The following is a 25590-nucleotide window of genomic DNA, read 5'->3' as shown; positions in this document are numbered from 1 at the left end:
CTGATGATGGCTGAGGGGGCTGGATTATGCTTCCATGAAGCAAAATACAAAGCAGTCCAGATGTCCCTCTGATACTGCCTCTTGCTCAGAGCTCTTCAATTTTATTTTCCAGCTACTACATTAGCCAGCAAGATGGTAAGGAGTGCATGTGTGTGTGTGTGTGTGTGTGTGGGAGGGGAGAGGTGAACCCTTAGGGCCTGTGTTTCAATTTCACCTACAGTGACAACTGAACTTCCTTTTTCTTAATGGGAACTGTGCTCATGACCAGAGTCTGCAGTCTGGACTCTGCTTAAAGGCATTTAAAAAATCTATCTGTTCTTCAAGTTGGCAATGTTCAGAGTTGCTTGCAAAATCTCCAGTTAATGCAACAAGTTAGACTCAATCACAAGCAATATCAAGTATCGTAAATTCCAGTATAACATCTCAATGAGACTTTATACATAAGCAAGCTAGCTGTAAGAGATTTTGTCTCCAAATCTGGTGCTTGTTTGACTTATTTGACTTCTAGAAGAGTATTCCATGTGTTAAATAAATATTGGCAGTACAAATTAGGTTTTTATATTTTCTCCCTTCCATTTTCACCAACAAAGCTAATCATATTTAAAATTATATTGGAAGGAAATTAATCTGAAATTGCAAAAGTGTGAAAAATTGCCAGCTGTGATTCATCACATTGCCAAAAAAAGTCTTCAAGACTTTTACAGGATGTTGTACAACTTACTGTCACCAATTTAATCTCACACAATTGCATTAATAAAATACAAAAATCAGATCAGGTTCATTCAGACATGCTGCAGCTCATTCAGACAGCTGCAGTAAGAATCAAATTTTCCCCCTTGCTTCAGTGGCTGGAAATATGCTCAGTGCATAAAGCAGTTTTAAAGAAGACATTATGAATATGATGTGTGTTTGAATACAGATTGTAGGTCCTCCTGAAACTATATATCTTTATTATCCTGCAGCTCTATTGGATGACAACCAAATAAGAGGAAATAAATCTGCATTTTTTTTTAAATCATCACCTTCTACAATTACAACATTGAAAAGCTCATTGTCAGAACAATTTTGCAAGAAGCTTGACATTAATCTCCTTAAGCAGGGCAGGAATAAAAGTACATCTTGATTTGCTCACTAGCAATAAATTCTAAACTTATTTTCATAACCAGGATCATTTATTCTGAATCGAGTATTAAAAATATTTAGTTCAAATTTTTAAATACTGTTTATTTACATGTGAAAACAAACATTAATTTTTAAAATATTTATGCATTATTAACAAGCACAGTCAAAATACCTTGTTAGTTAACAGTAAGACTTGCACATTAATTATTTTGTACAGTCAACAGAATCTTTGTTTTAAGTAGTCAAATATGCTGTCAGTACATAGTTGTTGATAGCCCCCACCAGACACTGAGATCAACTGTCTGCTGCTCAAATACCAAGTTTTGGGATGTGCACAAGCTCCCTAATAATATTAAAAAAAACACACAACTTGGAGCAGAAAACTATGATATGTTAGAGCTCACAATAAATTCAATTTCAAGAACAAAGCAATAAGCTATTCAACACTTTCAACATAAACTCTCTCCTTTGCCCTGGACTCTTCTTCATCCATTCACATTTTGTGGATTTAGCAGCTGGTGTCCAAGATAAACTCAAGACAAATAGTTGAGTTACTCCATATGAAACTTGTCTTTAAGCCCAGTAAACATATTCAAGCAGACGTGTGCTTTGGTGCTGATAATATGCATAAATATGAATCAGAGATTGATAGGTTCTTGATTGGAAAAAGCATCAAAGGTTACAGGAAGAAGGCCAGGAAATAGGGTTGAGGAGGAGAGAAAAAAGGATCAGCCATAATTGAATGGCGGAGCAGACTCAATGGGCCAAATGGCCTATTTTTGCTCTTTATGTCTTATGGTCTATAACTGCCGTGAATTAAATTATAATCTGGAAAATTAGTTGCACACAATAAAGAGCAGTGAAGAATTCATAATCAATTTACTCTTCCATGGCTAGGGGGTTGCAAAGTTTAACTTTAACTACACAAATGACAACAAATTTAATCCACGCCAGTAATGCTTCCCAGAAAAGTCAGCAATTTGGAAATTATCAGAATGTGAACAGCAACAAAGCTAGACCAAGCAACTTACCAACTCTTGCTCAGAAACAAATTCTTGGACAAGATCTGCAGCTCAAAAGCACCCATATTTAACCTGTTAGCTTTTCATAAGAAAAACACTAATAGAATACAGCACTTTTAGAAGTTGTATCATCATACGAGAGTGGCAGCAACTTATAGATTGATATCCAGACTTTGAAGTCAAGATGTGGCAACTGCTATAGCCATGCTTTGAGATGAGAATCTAGCTGCTTTGAAGTTTTGCAGGCTTTATCAACACTGCAAAGCATATTTTTATATATGCTTTCTCATTTACAGAATAAACAACAATTTTCTCCACGATATACATCTTCAAGTTTGCTAAATTGAAAGCAAACTTTCAAATGGTTTTAACACATGACCAGTAGTGAACTCTAATAATTTCCACAACTCAAAATTAAAAGTTTCACACCAAAGCAAATATTGCCACCCATCATGAAAAACAGCATTTTCTAACAGTAGTTTAGAAATACCACTATAGTTCACTCAAAGAAATAGAACAAACATCTGGAGAAATGCCACACCACAATGAGGCCTGTAAAAGATTATGGAAACAAAAAATGGAAAAAGGGTGGATTTAAACTAAACAGTGGAATATTCATGTTTTTACAGTATTTCACTTACTGTTGCAATTAAAACATACTGCTGTTAATACCTTTGGTAAATTTGAGCTTTAATTTTTAAGTTGAAGAGTTTTGGGGGAAATTCATATGCTTCCCTTAATTTGGAAGTAAAAACTGCTCTCAAACCAAGTAAAATAAACTCCTGAAATAAGTAATTGACTAAGTTATCGTATACCAGAACATTTTCAAAATATCTCAAATTGACTTCTCTGCCTATGGTTTTTATTAATAATAAAGAAATTGTTGCTCCACATCATTAACTCAATGCACAGGAAATTTCTAATTAATTTTTGAGGCTATAAAGCAAAAAAAAACATGTACAGTGAAAACGTCTTGCACATCTTTTATACAGCTATTTCAAAGACCAATGGATTTGAAGTATTAAAATGAATTGCTGTAAAAAAGTGAACCAGGGTTTAAAAAAATTAGTATCTATAAGCGCAAATGCAAGCAAGTTCATGTTTAACTGTCATTCAACCATGCATGAATACTCATGCATACAGCCAAACAAAATAGCGTTCCTTGAGGATCAGGTGCAAATCACAGTACTAACAGTCAATACACAGCACAAGGCACATACACACATAAAACAGCAAATAAACTTACAGTCACACAAAAAATACAACCCAAGTCAACGAGTGACATGTTCTATAAATTGATGCTGCATGTGTGTTATCAGCAAAACTAAAGGCTGATTTGCGCATACGGGCTATGCCGCTGCCTACGCCGTAACCCTGATTTTCACTTCTGCGTCGCTCTATGCCTTAGCAAGCATGCATTGGTGTGCGCCAAAATGCTAGTTGGTGGTGGGGTTTCTATGCCATTGTGTTGAGTTTCTTTGTGAGAGACATGGATAAGGAAATTCATTTCAAACATTTTCACATGTCGGCAGGTAGATTTGACGATTTGGTTCATCTATTTCACATCGGTGTATGCACAGCCTACAAACATGGCAGAGAAGAAGCAACTGGAAATGCATAGGAGGAAATGCGATGCTACCAAGCGGACCAATCAGTTGTTGCGGTCTGCATCACCGTGGCATGCCAGTAACTTTTCTGGACAGCATAGGGTACGCATTACCTAAGGCGTCGATGCGACGCACAGTATAAATCAGCCTTAAGCAGTTCTCAGCAGTTCACAGATGAATGTATGCATGCAAGCACCCATTCCAACATGTCATGCCACTGGAGGGCAGCACCCAGACCCCAACCAAGGATGAACACTGCACTACACCATCACTGACGTCTCTTCTCCTGAACTGCTCCAACAATCAAGCCCACGGCTTGACACCTAATTCTCACAAGCATGCTCAAGCAGCTTCCCCGACATCTGTCTCATCAATAAACAAGGGAAATGGGCTTACAGCATTTTACATTTATGTCCAACAGTGTCTTATAATCGCAAGAGAAACATCACTGTCAGATGACACACCACCTTCGTGCACCAAGTTGATGTAGTCCTGTAGTAGGCAGTAACACAGTCCACACCAAGCTGCTACTTTTGCTCCTCTTTAATTAAGCCTCATACACACTAATTCAAACTCTGAAATTTAAAGCATTTTACAAGAATCCCCTTCATTTTAAACAGATGCAAAACTCAAACAGAAAGATTAATGCAATATTGCCCTTTATCTCAAAGGAACTGGTTTTTCAAAAATAAGGAAGTCACTCTTGTGAATTGTGAAAAGAAGGCATTTTAACTTGGTAGTATATAGAGTCCTGCACTCAATTTTGGATGAAGTAGTTCTGGAGTGATGAACTAGCTCTGTAGATTTACCAAGCACCAGGATTTGAATAACTATATCTTTCATCTTAAATTGTTTAGACTTGGTTTGCTTTTACTCCAGTTCAGACATCTGTGAACGATGTGATCAAACCATTAGAGATGCTAGGGCATTAATGATGGGTACAATGCCCAACTTGTTCCTCAGTGGTCCAAGTAATTTTTTTCCTTTCCCTTAAGTCAAAGCATTTCTTTTCCTCTTTTTGAACACGTGTCACCAATTCTGATAATGCATCTTAACAGAAATGTAAATACTGACTCTTTTCAAGTTGAAAAGACCACTGCATTGTCAAACAGTTATAAAAATATGGTCAGGGAAGGCATGAATTTCATGCAATCATACTTTTCATAGTCAACGTCCATGATAATATTTTCACCACATCAATCATCTTGCAAAGCTTTACAAATCAAGAAAATAATGCCTGTTACAAATTGATCAAAGGCCTGGAACGAGCTATGTTGGGCTCAATCTGAAATCTACTTGTGACCTTAAATCACAATATTAAAGAATGGTGACTATTTTTTATTCAGGTAAATGATACTGAATAGATGGACATGACTTAAATCTAGTAAACATCTCTTTTCCAACAGACTGCCATAGTATGATAAGGAAAGCCAAGGTGGTCACTTTACATACAATCAGATGAATTGCTACTGTGAACACACACATCAATAAGTAGCTTCTTTAAGATATGGCAGGTCAAAATTAATTTTCTGCTTATTTCTGTAACCTCAAGCCCTTCATGTGCACTTGACTGAGAAGGTTCAACCTCTAGAACAGATGACAGCAATCAACTACACAAACAGAATTAAAGGACATATTAGACAATGACTAACTTTTAGGATTAGAATCACATCATTATCAATCATTATGTGCCATATTGTATGATGTGGGCGATCGTGGTCTTTCCATGACCATGGAGAATGATTTTGGAAAATTTTTCCAAAGAAGGTTTGCCATTGCCATCTTCTGGTTGGTGTCTTTACAAAACGGGTGACCCCAACCACTATCAAACTCTCCCGAGATTATCTGCCTGGCATCTGCGATCGCATAATCAGGGCTTGTAATATGACCATCTACCACCTGCTCCTATGATTTCATGTGACTCTGATTTGTAGTGCTACACCTTGTCCAACAATGACCTGCAGGCTAGCAGAGGGTAGAAGCACCTTATACTTCCTCTGGTATAGGCATATCTCCACCCTGCCACCCATGCATTATGATAAGGAAAACAGACTTGCCTCTTCACTGGTGAACCATCTGAATGGTTTCAACAATGACATATACTTCATCACATTTCTTAAACTTACACATTTTAGAGCATAAATTGAATTTGTTAAATTGTAATATTAAGATTTAGATATACCCCTAGAATTTGAATAATGTAGCATAAGATTTTTTGAAGGGAGAAAAGCAGCTGAACTCCCAAAATAGCTCAGAATATTTGATTTGATACGTCCATTTGTAACCTGGGAGTATATTCCGTAACTTGTGCATTTAGAAAGTAATATTTGTATAGTTATAAACAATTAATTTACTAGGTAAAGAACTGTTTCTAAAAAAAATTAATGACTAAATGCTGGCTGAAAAGCTCAAAATATAACTAAGCTTTCAGAATTAATTATGGCACATTATACTACCAAACACAGTGACTGGTGATAAAAACCTTCATTTTAAGCAATTTATTATTAGTTTTATTATTTTGTATTAATCAATATAGAAACTAGACAACTTGGTGTCTTTCTTTGTGATAAAATAAGAATATCATTATGTTTTGCATAAGATTCCCTCAAACAATCCAGACTTTCAACTTCATCCATTTCATAAAAAAGTTGACTTAGATTATGTTAAAAATTAAAATTTACAGGAAAGATGCTCGCATGGATAAAAGATTAGTTGACTGGCAGGAGCAAAAAGTCGACAGAAAGGGAGCCTTTTCTGATTGGCTGCCAGTGATGTGGTATTCCACAGGGGTCAATGTCAGGACCACTTCTTTTCACACTGGATGTTAATGAATTAGATGATGGAAATGATGGCTTTGGGGCCAAAATTGTAAACAACATGAAGATAGGTGGAGGGACAGGTAGTGTTAAGGAAGCAGGGAGTCTACAGAAGCAGTTAGATTGGGAGAATGGGCAAAGAAGTGTTAGGTGGAATAAAGTGCAGGGAAGTATACGTTCATACAATTTGGTAGAAGGAATAAAGGCATGAACTACTTTCAAAATAGGGAGAAAATTTTTTTTAAATCAGTGATGCAAAAGGATTTGGGAGTCTTTGTATAGAATTCACTAAAGGTTAGCTTGCAGGCATTAATAATAGTGAAATAAGGGAGGGACAGAACATCACTATAGAAGGAGATAGACTGAATGATACAAGTACAACTACTGCTGCTGTCAGCTGAGAAGATGAAGGTGATAGCAGATTATCTGTCTGGAGATGCAAACAATGAAGTGTAAGTGAAAGAAAAATGCTGGAACTATAGGATACAAAACTCTGGAAGGGCAAGCCACTGCAGATGCTGGGAATACAAAATGCTTAGCAAGTTTGGCAGCCTCTGTGGAGGGAACAACTGTTAATACATCAGATTGATAGTTTTGTTTAAACAATTATCTGAAAGTGCAGAATTCAATGTCAAGTCCTGATATTTTAGGTATTCCAGCATTTTCCTTTCATCTTATAGTTCCAAGGTTGTTTTCTTTTATCTCTTCATTTTTCTTTTTGTTCCTGTTTTTATTCAACTCCTTTTTACATCTCTGCTGGACATATCTACAGCTAATAATCAGTCCCCATTCTGTCTCAGCAATCACCAATACTTGTACCATTCAGTCTCTCTTGGTCTCCATGCTATCACAAAACATCCAATGGATTAAGACACAGAAACCCATCTGGATTTTAAAGTGTTGATCATCCTGGAATGAAAATGCAATATTGGAGATGGAAATTAAGAACAGATCTGTCTAGAAACAAAATAGCAGGAAACTTCAATTATACCTTCAAAAGCTTGAAAGCCAAAAGCCAGCACATCCCTTTCTAATATCACCTCAGTGACAATTTTTTTCAGGAAATGTCTGGCAACAAGACAATATTCATTCAGAGACCAGCACATTTAGCAACTGGAGTCACTAGCAAGAGCACTCTGAATCAAAGCAAAAATTTATATTTTCTAATTATGATTATTTCCTTCAGAAGTTCCTTTCACTACAAAAATGCACATGGCAGTATTGGAAGAACCAACAAGAGCACGTTTTTGGGTGTTGGCATCAACCTGAATGGGGAAAAAAAATTCTGATATGTTTAACTATACCCTAGCAAACACAAGTCTTGCCCTGAATCCATAACATGTCCCATGGCTCAGCAACACAATGCTTATTTACCAATTAAGCAAGAGTGGTAGGAAAGGAATTTACCTTATTGGCAATAACAATTGAACTCCAATGATCCACTATCTAACTCTTTGGAAATCCTCTTGTTTGTCACCTGGCTGATGACGTGATGTTTCCCTGCTCCCCATCCACTCAGGCAGGATTTTTTTTTAAAAAATCAGTCTATTCACTCATGCTGTATAGCTAAACCCGCTGGTTGGCTAGGATGAACGAGCCAAAACATTCCTGTGACTATACATGTACTCTACAGATAGTCTTCCCCAATATAAATCAAATTCAGCGCAGAAATACAGCTGCTGTTGCACCACCCATGCAAAATGAAAAAATGCTGCAATATTATTCTATGGAAGAGCAAGCTGAAACCTGTAGATTATACCAAATATCATATTTATATTTTCTTTAGACATAAAGGAGTTGAGGTAGGTATGAAGGAGGGGAAAAGAACCTATTTGGCCCATTGGTCTGTCCAGCTCTCAGAACAATCCGATTAAGTCACTTCCCCCTCTGATCTTCAGTGTCATCCACAGTATTTTTCCCTCATATTTCACTCACAGCAACCTATTAGTATTTATTACATATGCAATCACAAACACTATATTGAAAAAAATGTTGTAACACAAGTAGAACAATGTAAGCTATATACGTCACATATTTACTGTGCCATTCAGTATGATCATCAATGCTATTTTAGTGCATTGTCTTGATTATTTGAATACCTAAATATTCAAATATTTATCAATTGGTCATTAATCAGTAACTAGGCCTTCAAAATCCTCTTACATAAAAAATTCCAAAGATCCACTACTACCTGGATGAAGGAATTTCTTCTCCTCTATGTACTGAATGACCTTTTGTAACAACCCAGCTTTGAGAAATTATGTCTCTTTATACTACGTTAAATCACATTGTGTGGCATCCGTTGGTCTCGGGAGACCATGAATCTGCGCCTGGAGTATCCAGGGCGCAGGCCTGGGCAGGGTTGTATGGGAGACCAGCAGTTGCCCAAGCTGCAGGCCTTCCCCTCTCCACGCCACCAATGTTGTCCAAGGGAAGGGCACTAGGACCCAAGCAGCTTGGCACCAGTGACATTGCAGAGCAATGTGTTGTTAAGTGCCTTGCTCAAGGACACAAACACGCTGCCTCAGCTGAGGCTCGAACCAGTGACCTTCAGGTTACTAGTCTGATGCCTTGCCCACTAGGCCACACGCCGTTACATTAGAAATTTATATATTTCAATTAGATCACTTTTCATTCTTCTAAACTCCAGTGTATCTCACTGGTCATCTTATTAATCAGCTTATGATTAACATACCATTTCAGAAATAAACCTTGCTAGCCTTTATTGCCTATACTTGTTTTTAATATGGCAAGTTGTCACAGCGAGTACTGCATTGTCACAAGTTGAACATGCAGGGTTTCCTCTGAATGCTCTAGTTTACTCACAAAGACATATGGCCTGGTCAGTTAATTGTCCACTTCAAGTTGTCCCCAGTAAATAGGCAGTGTTAGAATATCTGGACAGTTGGTGAGAATGAGAGAAAATATTTTTAAGTGGATTAATATAATGATGATAGAGGTTAATAGTTGCTATAAATTTAGTAGACTGAAAAGTTTACTTCTCTGTAGCAATAATGCTTTTATTTGCAGGGGAACAAGACAACTGTAATCTCAATGGGGTCTTAAATAGTTGCAGGAAGGTTGTGCGTACTCTTCATTAACCAAGAGTTTGTATTGAATGAGGATTAATGTATTTGAAATTTATGTCTGTCAAGAAAACTGGTTGAAACCTGCGACTTAAGGAGAATTGTTAGTGAGTTGACGTTGCCAAGGTTACAAACTCAGCAAAAAGTTCATATCTGGCTGCTTTGATGAACAAGGGTTGTCAGAGGCTACAGCGGGGCATCAATAGCAGAACTGAGTTGCGAAGTGGCAGATAGACTTCAACCCAGACAAGTATGAAGTGGTTCATTTTGGTAGGTCCAATTTAAAGAATATAACATGAATGGTAAGACTCCTGGCAGTGTGGAGGATCTGAGAGATCTTGGGGTCCATGTCCATAGGACACTCAAAACTGCTGCGCAGGTTGACAGCACTGGCATTAATCAACCATGGGATTGAGTTCAAGATCTGTGAGGTAATGTTACAGCTATACAAGGCCTTGGTCAGACACCACTTAGAGTACTGTGTTCAGTTATGGTCACCTCACTACAGCAGGGGTCACCAACCTTTTTTGCACTGCGGACTGGTTTAATATTGACAGTATTCTTGCGGACCGGCCAACCAGGAGGGGTGTTAATCACAACTGGAATACAGATAAGTCAACTAGAAGTCACTTATAAGTGGCTAATACACTCAAATTCATTGCTAAAAGGTTTTACCTAACGAATTTAATATTAAACACACAGTGTATATTTTCCTCATATGAACATATAAAATCATTGCAACACACCAATATCGCTGAATCAGTGGAGCCCTGGGCTTGTTTCCCTGCAACAAGACAGTCCCATCGATGGGAGACAGCGATACTTGAAGGAGGTTCCTTATGTCCAGTCTATTCCGCAATTTAGTTTTCGTAGCTCTCAGCACTTGATTCTTTCCCGCTTGATCAAGTTTTTTCGCTCAAAAATATTCAATGGGTTTATCTTTAAGTGCAGGGTGCTTGGACTCAAGGTGCCAAAGCAGAGTTGAGAGCTTCTTTGCCCTAACTCCAGCCTCCGCCCGCCCACCACCAGACACCTTGGCCAGATACAGCTGGTCACGGATGGGGTGAGTGGACAAGGTCAGGGCCGGAGGTCCCTGTGCTGGGGCCACGGCGGTCGCAGTCCAGAGAGCGAGGAGGAATGCAACAGGGCACGCACCCCCCCCACCCCCGTAAGTAGGTAGGATCTATTGGTTGACAAAAGTTTGGCTCGAGGGATGACTTCCAGTAGATCGCAGCAAGGTAGCTGCTCTGCTACTTAGGAAACCCTGAGCCCAAATTAGGTCGTCTGCGTGTAAAGGGGGTTTCTTCTTTTTTCTTGTTACTGTTGGGAAAGGGTTTCTTTGTTTTGTTAAAAGCAGGAATGTTTCTTTGTTGCGAGAGAGTGCTGGGAGAATTGTATTCCTTTGTAAACTAAATGGGGATTAATGTTCTTTCTTCTGAGTCTGTAAGCTTTTGTTGACGGGCTTTTGGACAGATCGGCCGCGAGGGGGTCGAGAGAGAGGACGCAATGCTGTAAGCTGGGCGAGGAACGGACCCCAAGCGGGGGTCCGAGGCCCGGAGGTACTCCGAAGAGGGGGGGATGAAGCTAGATGTGCTTGGTCGACTACTCGGAGGGTCCTGAGCTGCGAGTCAAGGAGTTCGGAGGGGATCGAATGGTGGCCAGAAGACTTCAGTAATTGAGCTCCAACGGTTGTGCACGAAGTGGTTTGGACTTTGATAAGTTTGGCACCTTTTCTTTATTTTTTCTCTTCATATATACTGTATCGTTATTACTTAGTTATAGTAACTTCTATAAATTGTACTCATTTAATCGCTTAATGTGTACTGTCTGTTTTTGGGTGAGGCGGGTACATCACACAGCATCCACACCAGCTGATTACCCAGTTTGGTGGGGCCGAATGCTGCTCCCCCTAGACGAGAACGAGTGTGAGCGAGCCTGAGGTGACCCAGGGGGTTACATGCGAATATTTTAGCACCAGGTTCCCCATAAACATTTGGTGTGCTCAACACGTTTAGAGGCAGCATCCATCTGTCCACGCTCCAGGCAAGTAGCATAGGCACTTCTCACCGGCCGCACAAGGCGGACGGTTACCCAAGGCCAACCAGTGATCCCTGGCGCAAGGGTATCACTGCGTTTAAGCGACTGATGACTTTGTGTGCATTCAAGTTCAACAGTGAGCGTGACAGGGAATGAGGAAAGGTGCAGCTGACTCATATCGACAAATCATATTGTTTTCTCGCGGCCCAATAGTATGTGCTTTGCAGCCCAGTACTGGTCTGCGGCCCGGTAGTTGGATGTGGATACTATAGAGGGTGGAGAGGAGATTTACAAGGATGTTGCCTGGATTGAAGGGCGTACCTTATGAGAATAGGTTGAGTGTACTTGGCCTTTTCTCCTTGGAGCAACAGAGGTGACCTGATAGAGGTGTATAAGATGATGATGGGCATTGATCGTGTGGATAGCCAGAGGCTTTTTCCCCAGGGCTGAAATGGCTAACACAAGGGGGCATAGTTTTAAGGTGCTTGGAAATGGGTATCAAGGGGGTGTCAGGGGCAAGTTTTTCCACACACAGAGCCATGGGTGCGTGGAATGCACTGCCAGCGGTAGTGGTGGAAGCAGATACAATAGTGATTTTAAGAGCCTCTTAGACAGGTACAAAGAACTTAGAAAAATAGAGGTATATGCCGCAGGGAAATTCTAGACAGTCTCCAGAGTAGATTACATGGTTGGCACAACATTGTGGGCTGAAGGGCCTGTAATGTGCTGTAAATTCCTATGCTCTATGTTCTCAGGAGGTTCCATGCAAATTGATGTTGAAATGTTAATATTCTTAAAAATTGTAAAAAAAAATTAAGGGGCCAAATATTCACATCTTATTTCAGTTTTGTTGCACCATTACAAGACAAAAATATGGAGGATAAGTAACATAGCAATTACAAGTTTGGAATGAATGTGAAAGGGTACAAATAACTGTAGTTATGTTTAAAGTTGCTTTTTTAATAGAAAAAAATCATGGCCAGCTCTCTGAAAACTCGATCAGAATGAACAAGAAAAAAGAGCTACAATAGATCCCAACATTTATTTAAGTAAACTCAAATTTGTAACTAGAGGTTCAATACAACAGATGAAAAAAAATAATTTTTCTGGCTGCAATTGGACTTCAGCCTTCTTACAGCCAAAAGAAATGTACTCACTGTTGTAACATTGGAATCACAACAGTTAACTTCTACACAGCAACTTTTCAGGAACAGCTATATGATAAAACATTTTAACTGGTTTAGTAATGTTGATGGTGGCTACATTTCTTTTGGCTGTAAGCACTTTAAATCACCCCAAAATGAAAATGGATATTATAAGCTATCATGTGAAAATTGTATTTAAATTTTACAAAGTTATATATTGCAACCAGAGATTAGACTGAATAGAGTATTACCATTCTTTCCCAAAAGAATTTCACATGTGTATTTGCTAACAAAATTATTAACAGCTCTCTTGACTTTGGCCATGCTCAAATCTCACTTCTCACTCCCTTTGTCATTCATGTGAAGATTTAGGAATAACTACACACCACAATGAAGTACAATTTATCTATGCAGTGCAGTTAATCAAAAACATCTTATTAACTAGCCTGATTTTCTTCCCCCTTTTTGAGTCCTCAGTTCTTTATTTTGTAGACTACCATCCTGATTGAAATCAAACAAGAGTTACATTTAGACCTACACATTCATGATTTGCAACTGAAAAAGATATAAGGACTGAAGACAACATCCCACAGATGAATCAGTTGCTTTTTGTCCTGCTCACCCACCTCAAAAAATGTTGCTCAGTCTGCTGAGTTCCTCTACAAACCATTTGTTACTCCAGACTCCAGCATCTGCAATTGTCAAAGTAACCGTCTCCGCTGATAATAACTAACACAAATAACTAAGCCCAAAAACATACACACTCTCGTGACTCAACCTTTTTTTATTTTATTAGTGCACAAGGAGAACCGCCTGGGTCTATGTCATACACAGGATGTTAAAACTACAGAGGCCTCACTTGGCTTCAGTGCTCAGCCATCTCATCTGCAGTAAGCAGCAGTATCTCTGGCAGTCTCACCTCAACTGCCCAAGGCCATGTTTGCCTTACCATGACCACACAGCTTCATATCTCCTCTATTTTCTAGTTTAAGGAGATCAATTGAGGCCTGATTATAGAAAACTGTATTACATTTCCTTGAATATGGCTCATTGTAAGGTTATTTAACTGTAGTGTTTAAGTTGATTGAAATATTAATAGAATACGCATAGAAAAAAAAGGTGGAAAAAGACCGTTTCAAAGAGGCAACACTGAATGTGAATGATTAGACTAGAGGGCAAAAGACTTCCCAAAACTGTGTAATTCATTTCAGAATTAACTCAGCAAGAAACTATGAAATCAATAAATTGATTGCATAAATAAATGGAGACAGAGGCTGAAAAGTTATGGGAACAGAGTTGACAAATATATTAACCATTCACCCACAAAAGATTAAATAGACTAGTTGGACTGAATGGTCTGTGGTATTGGGATAGATCTGTTGGAACACAGTCTGCCATCCAGGATCAATACTGATGGTCCTACCCATCTGCAAAAACATTTGTGCATTTGTAGAGGCTACTCTGACTATCAAGCAGTGACTTCTAGTCTGCAACTAGGTCCTGGACAGCTCAATCAAGATAATATCAAATTGCCCAAACAGAGGGCAAAGATGGTGATGGAGCTTTGGCCCTGCTAAAATTTTGAGCCTAAGTAAACAGCTCTGACTTCAAGAGCCATTATGAAGACTTCTAACATCAATTTTAATAAATATTTAGTTTAACAAGAAAGTTTATTAAGATACTTACAAACATTTAGAAATAAAGGAATTACAAATAATAACTTCCCTCTTCTGCAATCTACACCATCCATACAAATAGGCTCTCCAGTTCTATACCAGGTCTGACCTAACACAGAAGGGAACAGACAATTTCCCAAAGTAATACTGGGTAACATTACCAAAACAGGGTTCTACCAATAAGCTCCAAATGGTTAAGTGTTAGAGCATAGTGACAGATGCTGCAATGCTTATCCTTTAATGAGTCTAGAACTTCCAATGGGTCCCATTATAAATTTACTTCCACTGTGATGGTTGAACTTCAGGAGCTCCCTCCTGAACTGCCAACCACAACAAGAAAGATTTGGTTTTAATTATAACTTTAAAATATTTCATTACATCTAGCTAGGAAAGATTTTAATAATCCATGTCCCTACTCAAACATAAGGTTACAGCTGTGGAATATTAACACCAACACTGTCTTATTTCAAGCACAAATCCCAAAATTTTTAAAAACTGAAGAATTTGAAAAATATTTTGAATCTATTCCTATTTTAGGTATAACAGGGCAGATACACAAAATCAAATACAGTACCCATATACTTTAATGCACTGAAAATCATGCAAGTTAAGCAAAGCTTTGGTAAAGACAAACTGAACAGGATATATAGGTTATGTACAATGTGGAGATTAGGAACAGTGGATGTGGGACATAATAATATTTTGATGGTAAAAAAAATGGAGCTGAGCAAAAGGCTGTAAACCATTTGATTTGGCATATATCATGAATATCCAGAGGAGTTCCTTGGATTACAGATGACTTTTAACAACATACGATTATTAATGACATCAATGACTTGAAAAATTGCATTATACTATTTTGTAGTGTTCATTAATGATTAGATACAGTATATATTCCATTAGTTTAATTATAGATAGTGTTAGGGTTCAATTAAACAAAATTATAGCAAGTGTACATAAAGCAATACAATATGGTTTTGTGTAGAAAACGACATTTATGCAGTCCAGTGTAGGTCTGTAGTCTAGTATAGCCTCCTCTGTTTTTTTTTATTACACAGTTCAGTCTAGTTTTTTGTACTGTGTCATGTAAACCATGGTCCTGAAAATTATTGTCTCATTTTTACTATGCACTGTACCAGCAGTTATGGTCGAAATGACAATAAAAGTTGACGACTTTCTGACCTGCGGAGAAAATCACCTTAACAGTTCTCCAGAAAGTAACTTATGTAAACTGAAGACTTTTGTATTTTACAAAGAAAAACGACCCTTGACCCAGTTAGTCCATGACAACATCTTAGCTTCATTAAACCACTATCTATCCTCACAAAATATATCAACGTAATTTCCTATCCCCGTCAACTGCCCCTTATATTTTCCTTTAACCACTCATCTGTTCACAAGATCATTCACACCATTCTTTGGGTAGTTCCTTCTGAATTCCGTATTGAATTTCTTGGGGACCATCTTAATTTGATCTTATTTTCACTATTTTATAATCCTTTATTAGATCATATCAATGAAAAATGGAGTTTCACATTTCTGCCATCATACTTGCAAACTCAGATTGCACCCCTTCCATTTTCTCCATGTCCCTTTTAATATTGCAGCACTCCAGAACTGCATGAGTACTTCAGCGTGGACTAAACAAGATTGAATTCACCATCTGCTTTATTTTCAAACAAAGCAGATTCCGGTTAATTTGGCCATCAGTTAATCAGGGTAGCCACTTATTTGGGACAACCCTTAAAGAACAAAAATTAATTAAGAAAATAACCGGGATCTACTTTATTTGAGACACTATGTTGCTTAACTGGGACAAAAGACTGTGGCTAAAGTCTCTAACTAGCATTAGTAGTGTACTTGTGTGGTCATCAGATACTGCACCATGTTTAGGGGAACAGTTTTAAAATATTGGCAGTTGCATGTGTTTGCATTCAAAAGGCAGTGATTTTTGTTACTGATAGTCTGCAAGAAATAAGCAGTAAGGCAATTCAGAACTGTTTTGCACACTGCTGTTTCAAGCATTCAGAGTTGGAGATGCCAGAAATAGCCAGCAGTGAAAATGAAAATTTCACTACTTCAACAAGTTTGGAAGAATTCAAAAATATCAACAATCATCTTAAATGTTACAATGAAATCGACAGTCCATTATCTGGCATTGATTTTGTTCATTTATAGTCGTTCAAAAGAACATGGTGGCATACCATGTCAACAACTCTGTCAATAACTATTAGGAATTCTAACCCCACATAATGTTACCCAACATAGCACTGATTCATTACCACATGATTATTCAATTTTTTATTTAATTTTTTTAATGACAAAAATTCATTCTAAATAACCCTTAAAACTTCATTACAGTAAATATTCCATCAGACTATGACAGCGCTTTACTTACACTCTGAACCACTCAGAGCAAATCGCGTATTAGTTCATGCTTTGCCTTTCCCAGATGTGTATGTTCTTGCTCCCTTGCCCAACTTATTCACCCATAATGTCTGGAAAATGGCCTGCAGCTTCCAGAGAGGGTAGTACATCTAAGAGTTTCAAAAATTGGCACAGCAACACGTCCTGGGTGAATCTATGAATGGAGAAGAGGAAACACCAGCAAGAAACCTCACCACAAAATTCCTCAGCACTAGCACCACCACGATCACACAAATCATGGACCAGTTCATCGATAATTACCCTGACTGGGAGCGAAGCAATAAGGCAAAGAGAGGTGTTATCAACTTGATTTCTTGCTGTTAAACGCTGCTTCATGAGGAACCACAGCCTGGTTCCTCCTCTAAGATGTAACCACCACATGTCCCTCCGCTGCTGCTGCGATGTGTTGCAGCGCCACTGATGTACAGGTTAGGCTCATTTGAGTGATTGTTCCTCCATGAATTACTGTGTATGCATAAAATAATATTCTCAGGTTTGGTATTTTAAAATCAGACACACGTCCATTTACATCATGTTATAATGACCCTGCAGAGCGCTGATTTACATAGCACTCCACCTCTAGGGAACATATCCTCAGCATTAAGTGGGGTCTAACTGGACATAGTTTCATAGTACTGTAGTAGTACTAGTAATGTTCTAACTTGTTCTGTATTTCATTTAAGTACATAACTTGTCATTCAGTTAAACAGTATTTTGTCTTTTTTATATCTTTTTAACTATTTTTATGAAACTTCAGCTAATTCAGGCAGCTGCTTAATTGAGCCTAAATGTATTGGTCTTGATGTGCCCCAATTAACCAGAATCAATTATTTTTCCCTCTAGAATTAAGCCCCAGTACTTTGCTTAATGGGAATCAATTTGAAGTATCAAGATAAAATCTTTCAAAACCACTGGAAGTCATTCCATAAAGTAACAAAACTCATAGCTAAAAGAGCTGAACAAATAACAGGATTAAGGAACAACAGGTGAATTGCAAAACTGTACACAAAATCTATAAAACAACAAGGTATGGGAGAGGGAACTTAATGAGGCAAATTATGTAGTAATGGGAGGTCAAATATTTTGAAGCAACAGCCCATGTCCCCATCAATAGTACACCTAATACACTGTGGAATTCCAGGTAAAATCTATCCAGATAAGTCAGGACATTACAGCATAGAAGGCCATTTAGTCTCTTGTACCAATCCAACTTCATGCAGAGCACAGCCATTTTCATTTTCCCACTATCATCACAGCCCTGAAAGTATTCACACTATCCTCCCCTTCTCCCTCTCTACGATTTAGCATCGGAGACAATTTTAGAAATTGTGCTTCTTAAACCACAGTCCAAACCATGAACACAAAATCTGAACAACAGTGATCCCAGCATCGATTCTAATAGTACACTAACTACTTAAAGTATTTCCACTGGCCTGAACTCCCACCTATTTTCTGACTCAAAATAGAAGTAACAATTTTCTGGGGTACCTTTTGAAAATACTGATCAAATACATCTAATGGATTATCACTGTTTCCAACTACATTTTCAGTAATTTAATGTTATGAGCAAAATCTTTTCTTTTGAAGTCAGAATCAACTATTACTATATTTGCACAACTGATTACTATGAAGATTTATTTCTCGCTCATTCACCAGCCATTTGGTTTACAGAATAACCTCAGTAGCAATTCACACTATTTCTGCTTCTTATTTCTAACAAAATGGGCATTACCTTTCCAAAAATACATCTCCCTGTCAGTTTTGTTGTCTAACTTAAATGCTTCATCTTTTCTGAGCACTTTGAATCAAAAAAGTATTACAATCCTCACCATACTTAAGCTGTTATTGTTAAGCTGTTATTTCTGTTATTGCCACCACAATATTCTCACGTGGTTATTTGGACTGATGTTCATCTTTTATTCACTTTGTTCATTTATGTATATATAACCTAAAAATAAACTTGCCTTTGTATTTCTCATGATATTTCTTGGCCACATCTCATTTCTAATGTAATCCAATATTCACTCCTTTATGCACCTCATGCATTTTCCCTGCTTATATGCTAAAAACTGATCCTCTTGTGAATTCAGTTTAAATCCAAATGTTTCTTTCAACAGAAATTGACAACTTTTAAAAGAGTAATAAATTTCACAAAATATACACAACATCCAGAAAACAATGCTCCAGCTGGACTGACATATTTTGCTAACACAAAATACACTGCAGATGATGGGGTCAATATTTTGTTTACAGGTTAGAACAAAAGTTACCTCACTGCCTACAAATCTAGCAAAAAATGAATCACAAGAACAGTACAACTTCAGACCAAAATACAAATGGAATCCACAATAATACTGGCTTCACAACCAAACACTTGTGAATCAAAATTCACCATCAAATTTTGATTACACTTAGATCAATTTTAATTTTCAATTTTGTCCACTGCACAAATTTAAAAATAAAGATAGCAAGCTACAATTTTTTAAAACTCTCATAAAATATCTTGCAAGCAATTTTTTGTAGTTTGAGAATCCCAGCCATTTAGTTGTAAGCATGCACCTTCATTCAACCTTTCATATGATCTTAACGCAATGTCTTCCAACATTTACTCTAATTTTACAACTTTACATTACATAAACTATTAAAAATTAACTAATTGTACATATAACCTCAAAAATTTCAATTTACACATTTTAAATACAGTGTCTTTCTAATTGCAAGTAGATGAGGGGAAATAAACCATACAGTAATATAGTAATGTTGTGTAAATATATTTAATTGGCCATGATGTAATTTGGGACAATAAGTCATGAAACTATTTAAATAGCTATCTTCCACTTATTATGTTGCCAGAAAATGCCATCCCAGTAAAACTTTGAAGCACAGAGTTTCATAACAAGAAACATTTTCAATTTGTTTACAGGTTTATGTTTGATAATGTAATGTGCAATAAACTGCAGAGCTGTTCAACGTTATGACGTCAGGAAATGCCACTTCAACTTAATATGAAAAGTTCATATAAAGTTTCAACTTTAAAAATCTACTTCAAAATACATTAAAGAATTAATACAATACAGTTCTTTCTCAAAATTGAAAAAATAGGTAACTATACACAATTCAACATTGCAACTGATACAGAATTACTTTTTGACAATGTGCATCTATAGATGTGGATACGGTATCATGAAAACAAAACAAGCAAAAAAAAAATGACAAGTATAAATAAAATCACATATATAGTCACAGGAAACGACTGGAAAATCTACAAGCCCATGTGGTGTAGCTTCATTAATTTTCAAACACTTCCAAGTGCCCTGACTAAAATTAATAAAATGAAGATTAAGCAAATTGGATTGCTAGAATATATTTAAATGATTGCTACAGCTCACACCATAAAAGTTTGTTACTTCACCACCTTCTATCCTTAGAAAAAGACCTCTATCAATATACTGAAGTAAATTCGGAGGCAGTACTTTAGTTAATTTAATAAACGAATAAAATGTTTTCCTTAAAATGAAATAAACCATGCAAACATTATTTCGCTTTTCCAAGTTTCGAAATCTTGGGCAACTTCACAATCCCGAGGCAGAGAAACCCAGCCTACCACAATCAACACGGGAGACAAGGGTCCTCACAATGGAAAACTGCAGACCTGAATCAACAACCCACCATCGAGAAACATTCCATTCACCAGCCCCGAACCCCAAGTTCGTGGGAACAGTGAAACTCCTGAGGGGGGCGGGCCCTGGCGCGTCCCTCTGGCTATTTCCTCGAACACACCTCCCACGGCCCGAGTACCAAACAGTCTTATTCACTCACTCGTCTCCGTCCGGGCAGATCCCTGTCGTCTCATCGTATTTCGTGCAATAGACGTCTGGGCTGTAGTTGAAGGTACCGTCCCGCCTCCTGATGGGCCTCCGCCGTCTCTGGTTCAGGAAATGCCAGTGGAAGCAGGTGAAGGGCCTGTGTTGGGCGCACTTGTGCTGCAAGAAGAGCGGGCATTGCTCCGTGCGGAACTCTTTAAGGTACCTGCAAAATAAAACGCGTAGGTTAGAGACTGACTTGCACAAGAGGGCCCGAGAGATGTATCTAACCGAGGTTGGGGGCGGGGGTAGGTGGGGGCAGAGAATGGGCCTGCGGACAGGGGGGCCGAGGCCTGGGCCTGGCGGGCGGGGGAGGGTCGCTACTCCGAGACTAAATTAGCTGGCGTGAAGAGATTTGCTGGATAGCTTTCCTGCCGCTGCGTTTTTCGCTTCTGGCTGGTTGCAGCGTGCCCCATGCGCGCTTGTGGCGCTGCCGCGGCGGGTGGGCTCGGTACCTACGTGTAATGAGACGGTTTCTCGGTCTGAGGAGAAGCGCTCGGCGCAGCTTTCGAAACCGACGGCATTTTTAGTCAAAACAATGAAATGCGCGTGCGCGGCGCAAGGCGCGCCGGGTAATTGGCGGGACGGTTCAAACGCTGGCCGGGGACACGTGGCCAGAGTCCGGGGAGAGCCGGTCGCTGGAGCGCCAGCGGCGGCGGTTCGGGAAGCGACCGGCCTGGGCCTCTGCCTGAAGAAAATCACCTCACTCAGGGGTAAAATACACTCGAGAAAGTCGGCCTCTGGTGGCCCTTATGAGAGAGATTTCAAACTTACTGTATATAGGAACCACCTGAAGCCGCTGTCCATCGGTACGTCAAAAATATTATATATTTTTTTTTAAATGCCTGCTATATTGTTTATGATCAAATCGTTTCTGGAAAATGTAAGAATGTAGGTTTCCACTGAGGGAAATAAATGGTCAGTGTCAGGATTTTTTATTCGTCAGCATTTCGCTAAATCTTGGTACAGTAATTGCAAAATTGTCAATGGAGGCGTTGTGATTTTCTCAAATCGCGAAGGGTACTGTAGAAATGTCCAAATAAATGACTATAGTATCCTGTTGATTATACAGTAGTTACTTGCTGAACGGATATGACTGGTGAAAGTGTTTTCTCTAAGTATACTCATTTGAATTCTAGTCTACACCTTGGTCTTGTGCAGAGATAATAATTTGAAGGGAAAGTTGGAAATATAATTTAGAACCCCCGTAGATATAAATTACAACCCTGGATAACACGTGGAGTTTCTATTGTGTTTGTGGTGACTCAGGCTGAGTCAGATTGTCAGCGAGTAGCTGAATGTTTGCATCGCGTATGTAAAGGACTTGTTTGTCTTTGTCGAGCGGCGCTGAGGTTTTCGCTATTCGTTTGAACGACTAATATTTTGAAACGTGAAGAGGCGATATCCGTTAACAGTTCAGTCACTAGGGCCCGAGAACGTCAGCAACAGGGAACCTCCTGTACCTCAACTTCTGATAGTGTGTTGTCAACATAAAATACAGTCCCGTCTCCACTACGGTGCAGCAGTCAGCGCCACAGCCTCAGTGTTTTGGTCAGTCTGTACTTGGGTCCTAACCTCAGGTCCTCTCTCGATGAAGTTTTCATGTTTTGTCCGGGACCTGTGTGAAGTCCCTTCTTTGCTATCGCCTTCCGAAAACGGTGGGTCAATATGCAACTATACAAGTCCCTTGGTGTCGGTAACAGTTCCAACCTGTTGAAGGGAATTCGGCAGGTCGAGCAATGCTTGTGGGAGGGAATGAACTAGCGACGTTTCGGGTCAGAGGAAGAAAAGGAGTTAGAACGGAGTATATATGCGTGTGTGAGATGATAAGTTGCTGGACTACTGAGAGTGAAAAGAGGAGTTTTGGACTCCGGGGAGCCGACGTTGTAGTAATTGGCGAATGACGGTTATGACAGACAGGGGTGTTGTTTTAGTTTAGGCCAGCCGGCAACTCTAATACCTCTTTTTACTTGCCCCTTAAAGAAGACCCCACTCAGTACCAGCGGAAAATTGTCTCGGTCACCATCGCCAACCTCACCGACTCTGGAGAACTCCCATCCACAGCCACCAAACTCAGTTCCCTTACCCCACACTGCCTGTTTCTACCTGCTCCCGCTGAACTCGTATTCATCCGCTGGTTCTCTTCCAAGAAGTTAAAGATGAAGACCCTTTCCACTGCTTCACCGCTTAAGAACAGTGGAGTTTGTTCATATTTTCTTGATTTCCCGATGCCGATAATCATTTCTGAGATTTTTTCATACTGTGGAAGATTATGGTTATTGCACCATTCTGACAGTTTCTGCACCTCCTCTCTATGCTGTTTCCCTGTTATTAGTAATTAATCCGATCACTGTGATGATGGAGTTGGAGGAATGGGGAGGGGGGGGGGGGGACACAGTCATAGGTGAAAAGCCAGTAAAGGAGTGGGCTCAGTACACGTCCCGACTGTGCATGGGAGTTCAGGGTCAGGGAGGTTGATGGGTACTTGCCTAGTCTGACTGTCTGGGTGCAATTGATAAGGTCCAGGATCCTCTTGCAAATTGATGTATTAAGTCCAAGACTGTGTACTTTACTGGCCAACTTGCTGGAGAATATGGCATCAAAGGTAGAATCGAAGTCTCGTTTTTTTAAAAGAAGTATTCTGACATGGGTGTCCTTCTGCTTCTGGTATTCCAGCTTGCTGTGGAGAGCAATGGAGATGGCATCTTCGGTTGATCTGTTTTGCCTTGTAGGTGAACTGGTGCTGGGGTTAGTAATGCCATCCTGCAGAAACACCAACAAAAACTCCAAAAGACCTCATCCCTGGGAGAGGAAGGAACATTGAAGGAGGGTTACACCTGGCGAGAACTTGAAAGATTGGCCCAAGACTGAGGACTCTGATGAGTTGCTATCAGTGGCCTGTGCCCAAGCAGAGGCGATGAGCTTAAGTAAGTAAAGGAAGTACCCGTTCCCTACTGTTTGATTTAAAGCCTTGTCTACAGACAATAGACAATAAGTGCAGAAGTAGACCATTCGGCCCTTCAAGCCTGCACTGAGATCATGGCTGATCATCTACTATCAATACCTGGTTCCTGCCTTGTCCCCATATCCCATGATTCCCCTATCCATAAGATACCTATCTAGCTCCTTCTTGAAAGCATCCAGAGAATTGGCCTTCACTACCTTCCGAAGCAGTGCATTCCAGATCCCCACAACTCTCTGGGAGAAGAAGTTTTTCCAAACCATGCCCTCTGGTACTGGACTCTCCCAGCATCTGGAACATATTTCCTGCCTCTATCTTGTCCAATCCCTTAATAATCTTATATGTTTCAATCAGATCCCCTCTCAATCTCCTTAATTCCAGCGTGTACAAGCCCGGTCTCTCTAACCGCTCTGCGTAAGACAGTCCAGACATCCCAGGAATTAACCTCGTGAATCTACACTGCACTTCCTCTACAGCCAGGATGTCCTTCCTTAACCCTGGAGACCAAAACTGTACACAATACTCCAGGTGTGGTCTCACCAGGGCTCTGTACAAATGCAAGAGGATTTCCTTGCTCTTGTACTCAATTCCCTTTGTAATAAAGGCCAACATTCCATTAGCCTTCTTCATTGCCTGCTGCACTTGCTCATTCACCTTCAGTGACTGATGAACAAGGACTCCTAGATCTCTTTGTATTTCTCCCTTACCTAACTCTACACCATTCAGATAATAATCTGCCTTCCTGTTCTTACTCCCAAAGTGGATAACTTCACACTTATTCACATTAAACGTCATCTGCCAAGTATCTGCCCACTCACTCAGCCTATCCAAGTCACCCTGAATTCTCCTAACATCTTCATCACATGTCACACTGCCACCCAGCTTAGTATCATCAGCAAATTTGCTGATGTTATTCTCAATGCCTTTATCTAAATCGTTGACGTAAATTGTAAACAGCTGTGGTCCCAATACCGAGCCCTGTGGCACCCCACTAGTCACCACCTGCCATTCCGAGAAGCACCCATTCACCGCTACCCTTTGCTTTCTATCTGCCAACCAGTTTTCTATCCATGTCAATGTCTTCACCCCAATGCCATGAGCTTTGATTTTTACCCACCAATCTCCTATGTGGGACCTTATCAAATGCCTTCTGAAAATCGAGGTACACTACATCCGCTGGATCTCCCCCGTCTAACTTCCTGGTTACATCCTCAAAAAAACTCCCAACAGATTAGTCAAGCATGATTTGCCCTTGGTAAATCCATGCTTGCTCGGCCCAATCCTATCACTGCTATCTAGATATGCCACTATTTCATCCTTAATAATGGACTCTAGCATCTTCCCCACCACCGATGTCACCGTTCTCTGTTTTCTCCCTCCCTCCTTTCTTAAAAAGTGGGATAACATTAGCCTTTCTCCAATCCTCAGGAACTGATCCTGAATCTAAGGAACATTGGAAAATGATTACCAATGCTTCCGCAATTTCCAGGGCCACCTCCTTTAGTACCCTAGGATAAAGACCATCTGGACCTGGGGATTTGTCAGCTTTCAGTCCCATTAGTCTTCTCATCACCATTTCCTTCCTAATGTCAATCTGTTTCATTTCCTCTGTTACCCTATGTCCTTGGCCCATCCATACATCTGGGAGATTGCTTGTGTCTTCCTTAGTGAAAACAGATGTAAAGTACTCATTAAATTCTTCTGCCATTTCTCTGTTTCCCATAACAATTTCACCCAATTCGTTCTTCAAGGGCCCAACATTGTTCTTAACTATCTTTTTTCTCTTCACATACCTTAAAAAAAAAGCTTTTGCTATCTTCCTTTATA

At 39.4% G+C, this 25590-nt stretch overlaps 1 protein-coding gene across 2 annotated transcripts in view; it reads right to left on the bottom strand.

The window, feature by feature from the left end:
• The window catches only part of unkl (unk like zinc finger), a 179468-nt gene extending 158039 nt beyond the window's left edge, over positions 1 to 21429 (bottom strand). For both annotated transcript variants that reach the window (XM_059979675.1, XM_059979676.1), the window contains exons 1-2: positions 21261 to 21429; positions 20758 to 20967 (exon numbers count right to left, since the gene is read on the bottom strand). In XM_059979675.1, the coding sequence (XP_059835658.1) occupies positions 20758 to 20967; positions 21261 to 21325 (275 nt within the window). In that variant the 5' untranslated portion in view covers positions 21326 to 21429. The remainder of the gene's footprint in view (positions 1 to 20757; positions 20968 to 21260) is intronic.
• Between the last annotated feature and the right edge of the window lie 4161 nt (positions 21430 to 25590).

The sequence above is a fragment of the Hypanus sabinus genome, chromosome 9 (genome assembly GCF_030144855.1).
Source record: "Hypanus sabinus isolate sHypSab1 chromosome 9, sHypSab1.hap1, whole genome shotgun sequence".
Taxonomy (NCBI): domain Eukaryota; kingdom Metazoa; phylum Chordata; class Chondrichthyes; order Myliobatiformes; family Dasyatidae; genus Hypanus; species Hypanus sabinus.
This window is presented reverse-complemented; position numbering and strand designations above follow the sequence as displayed.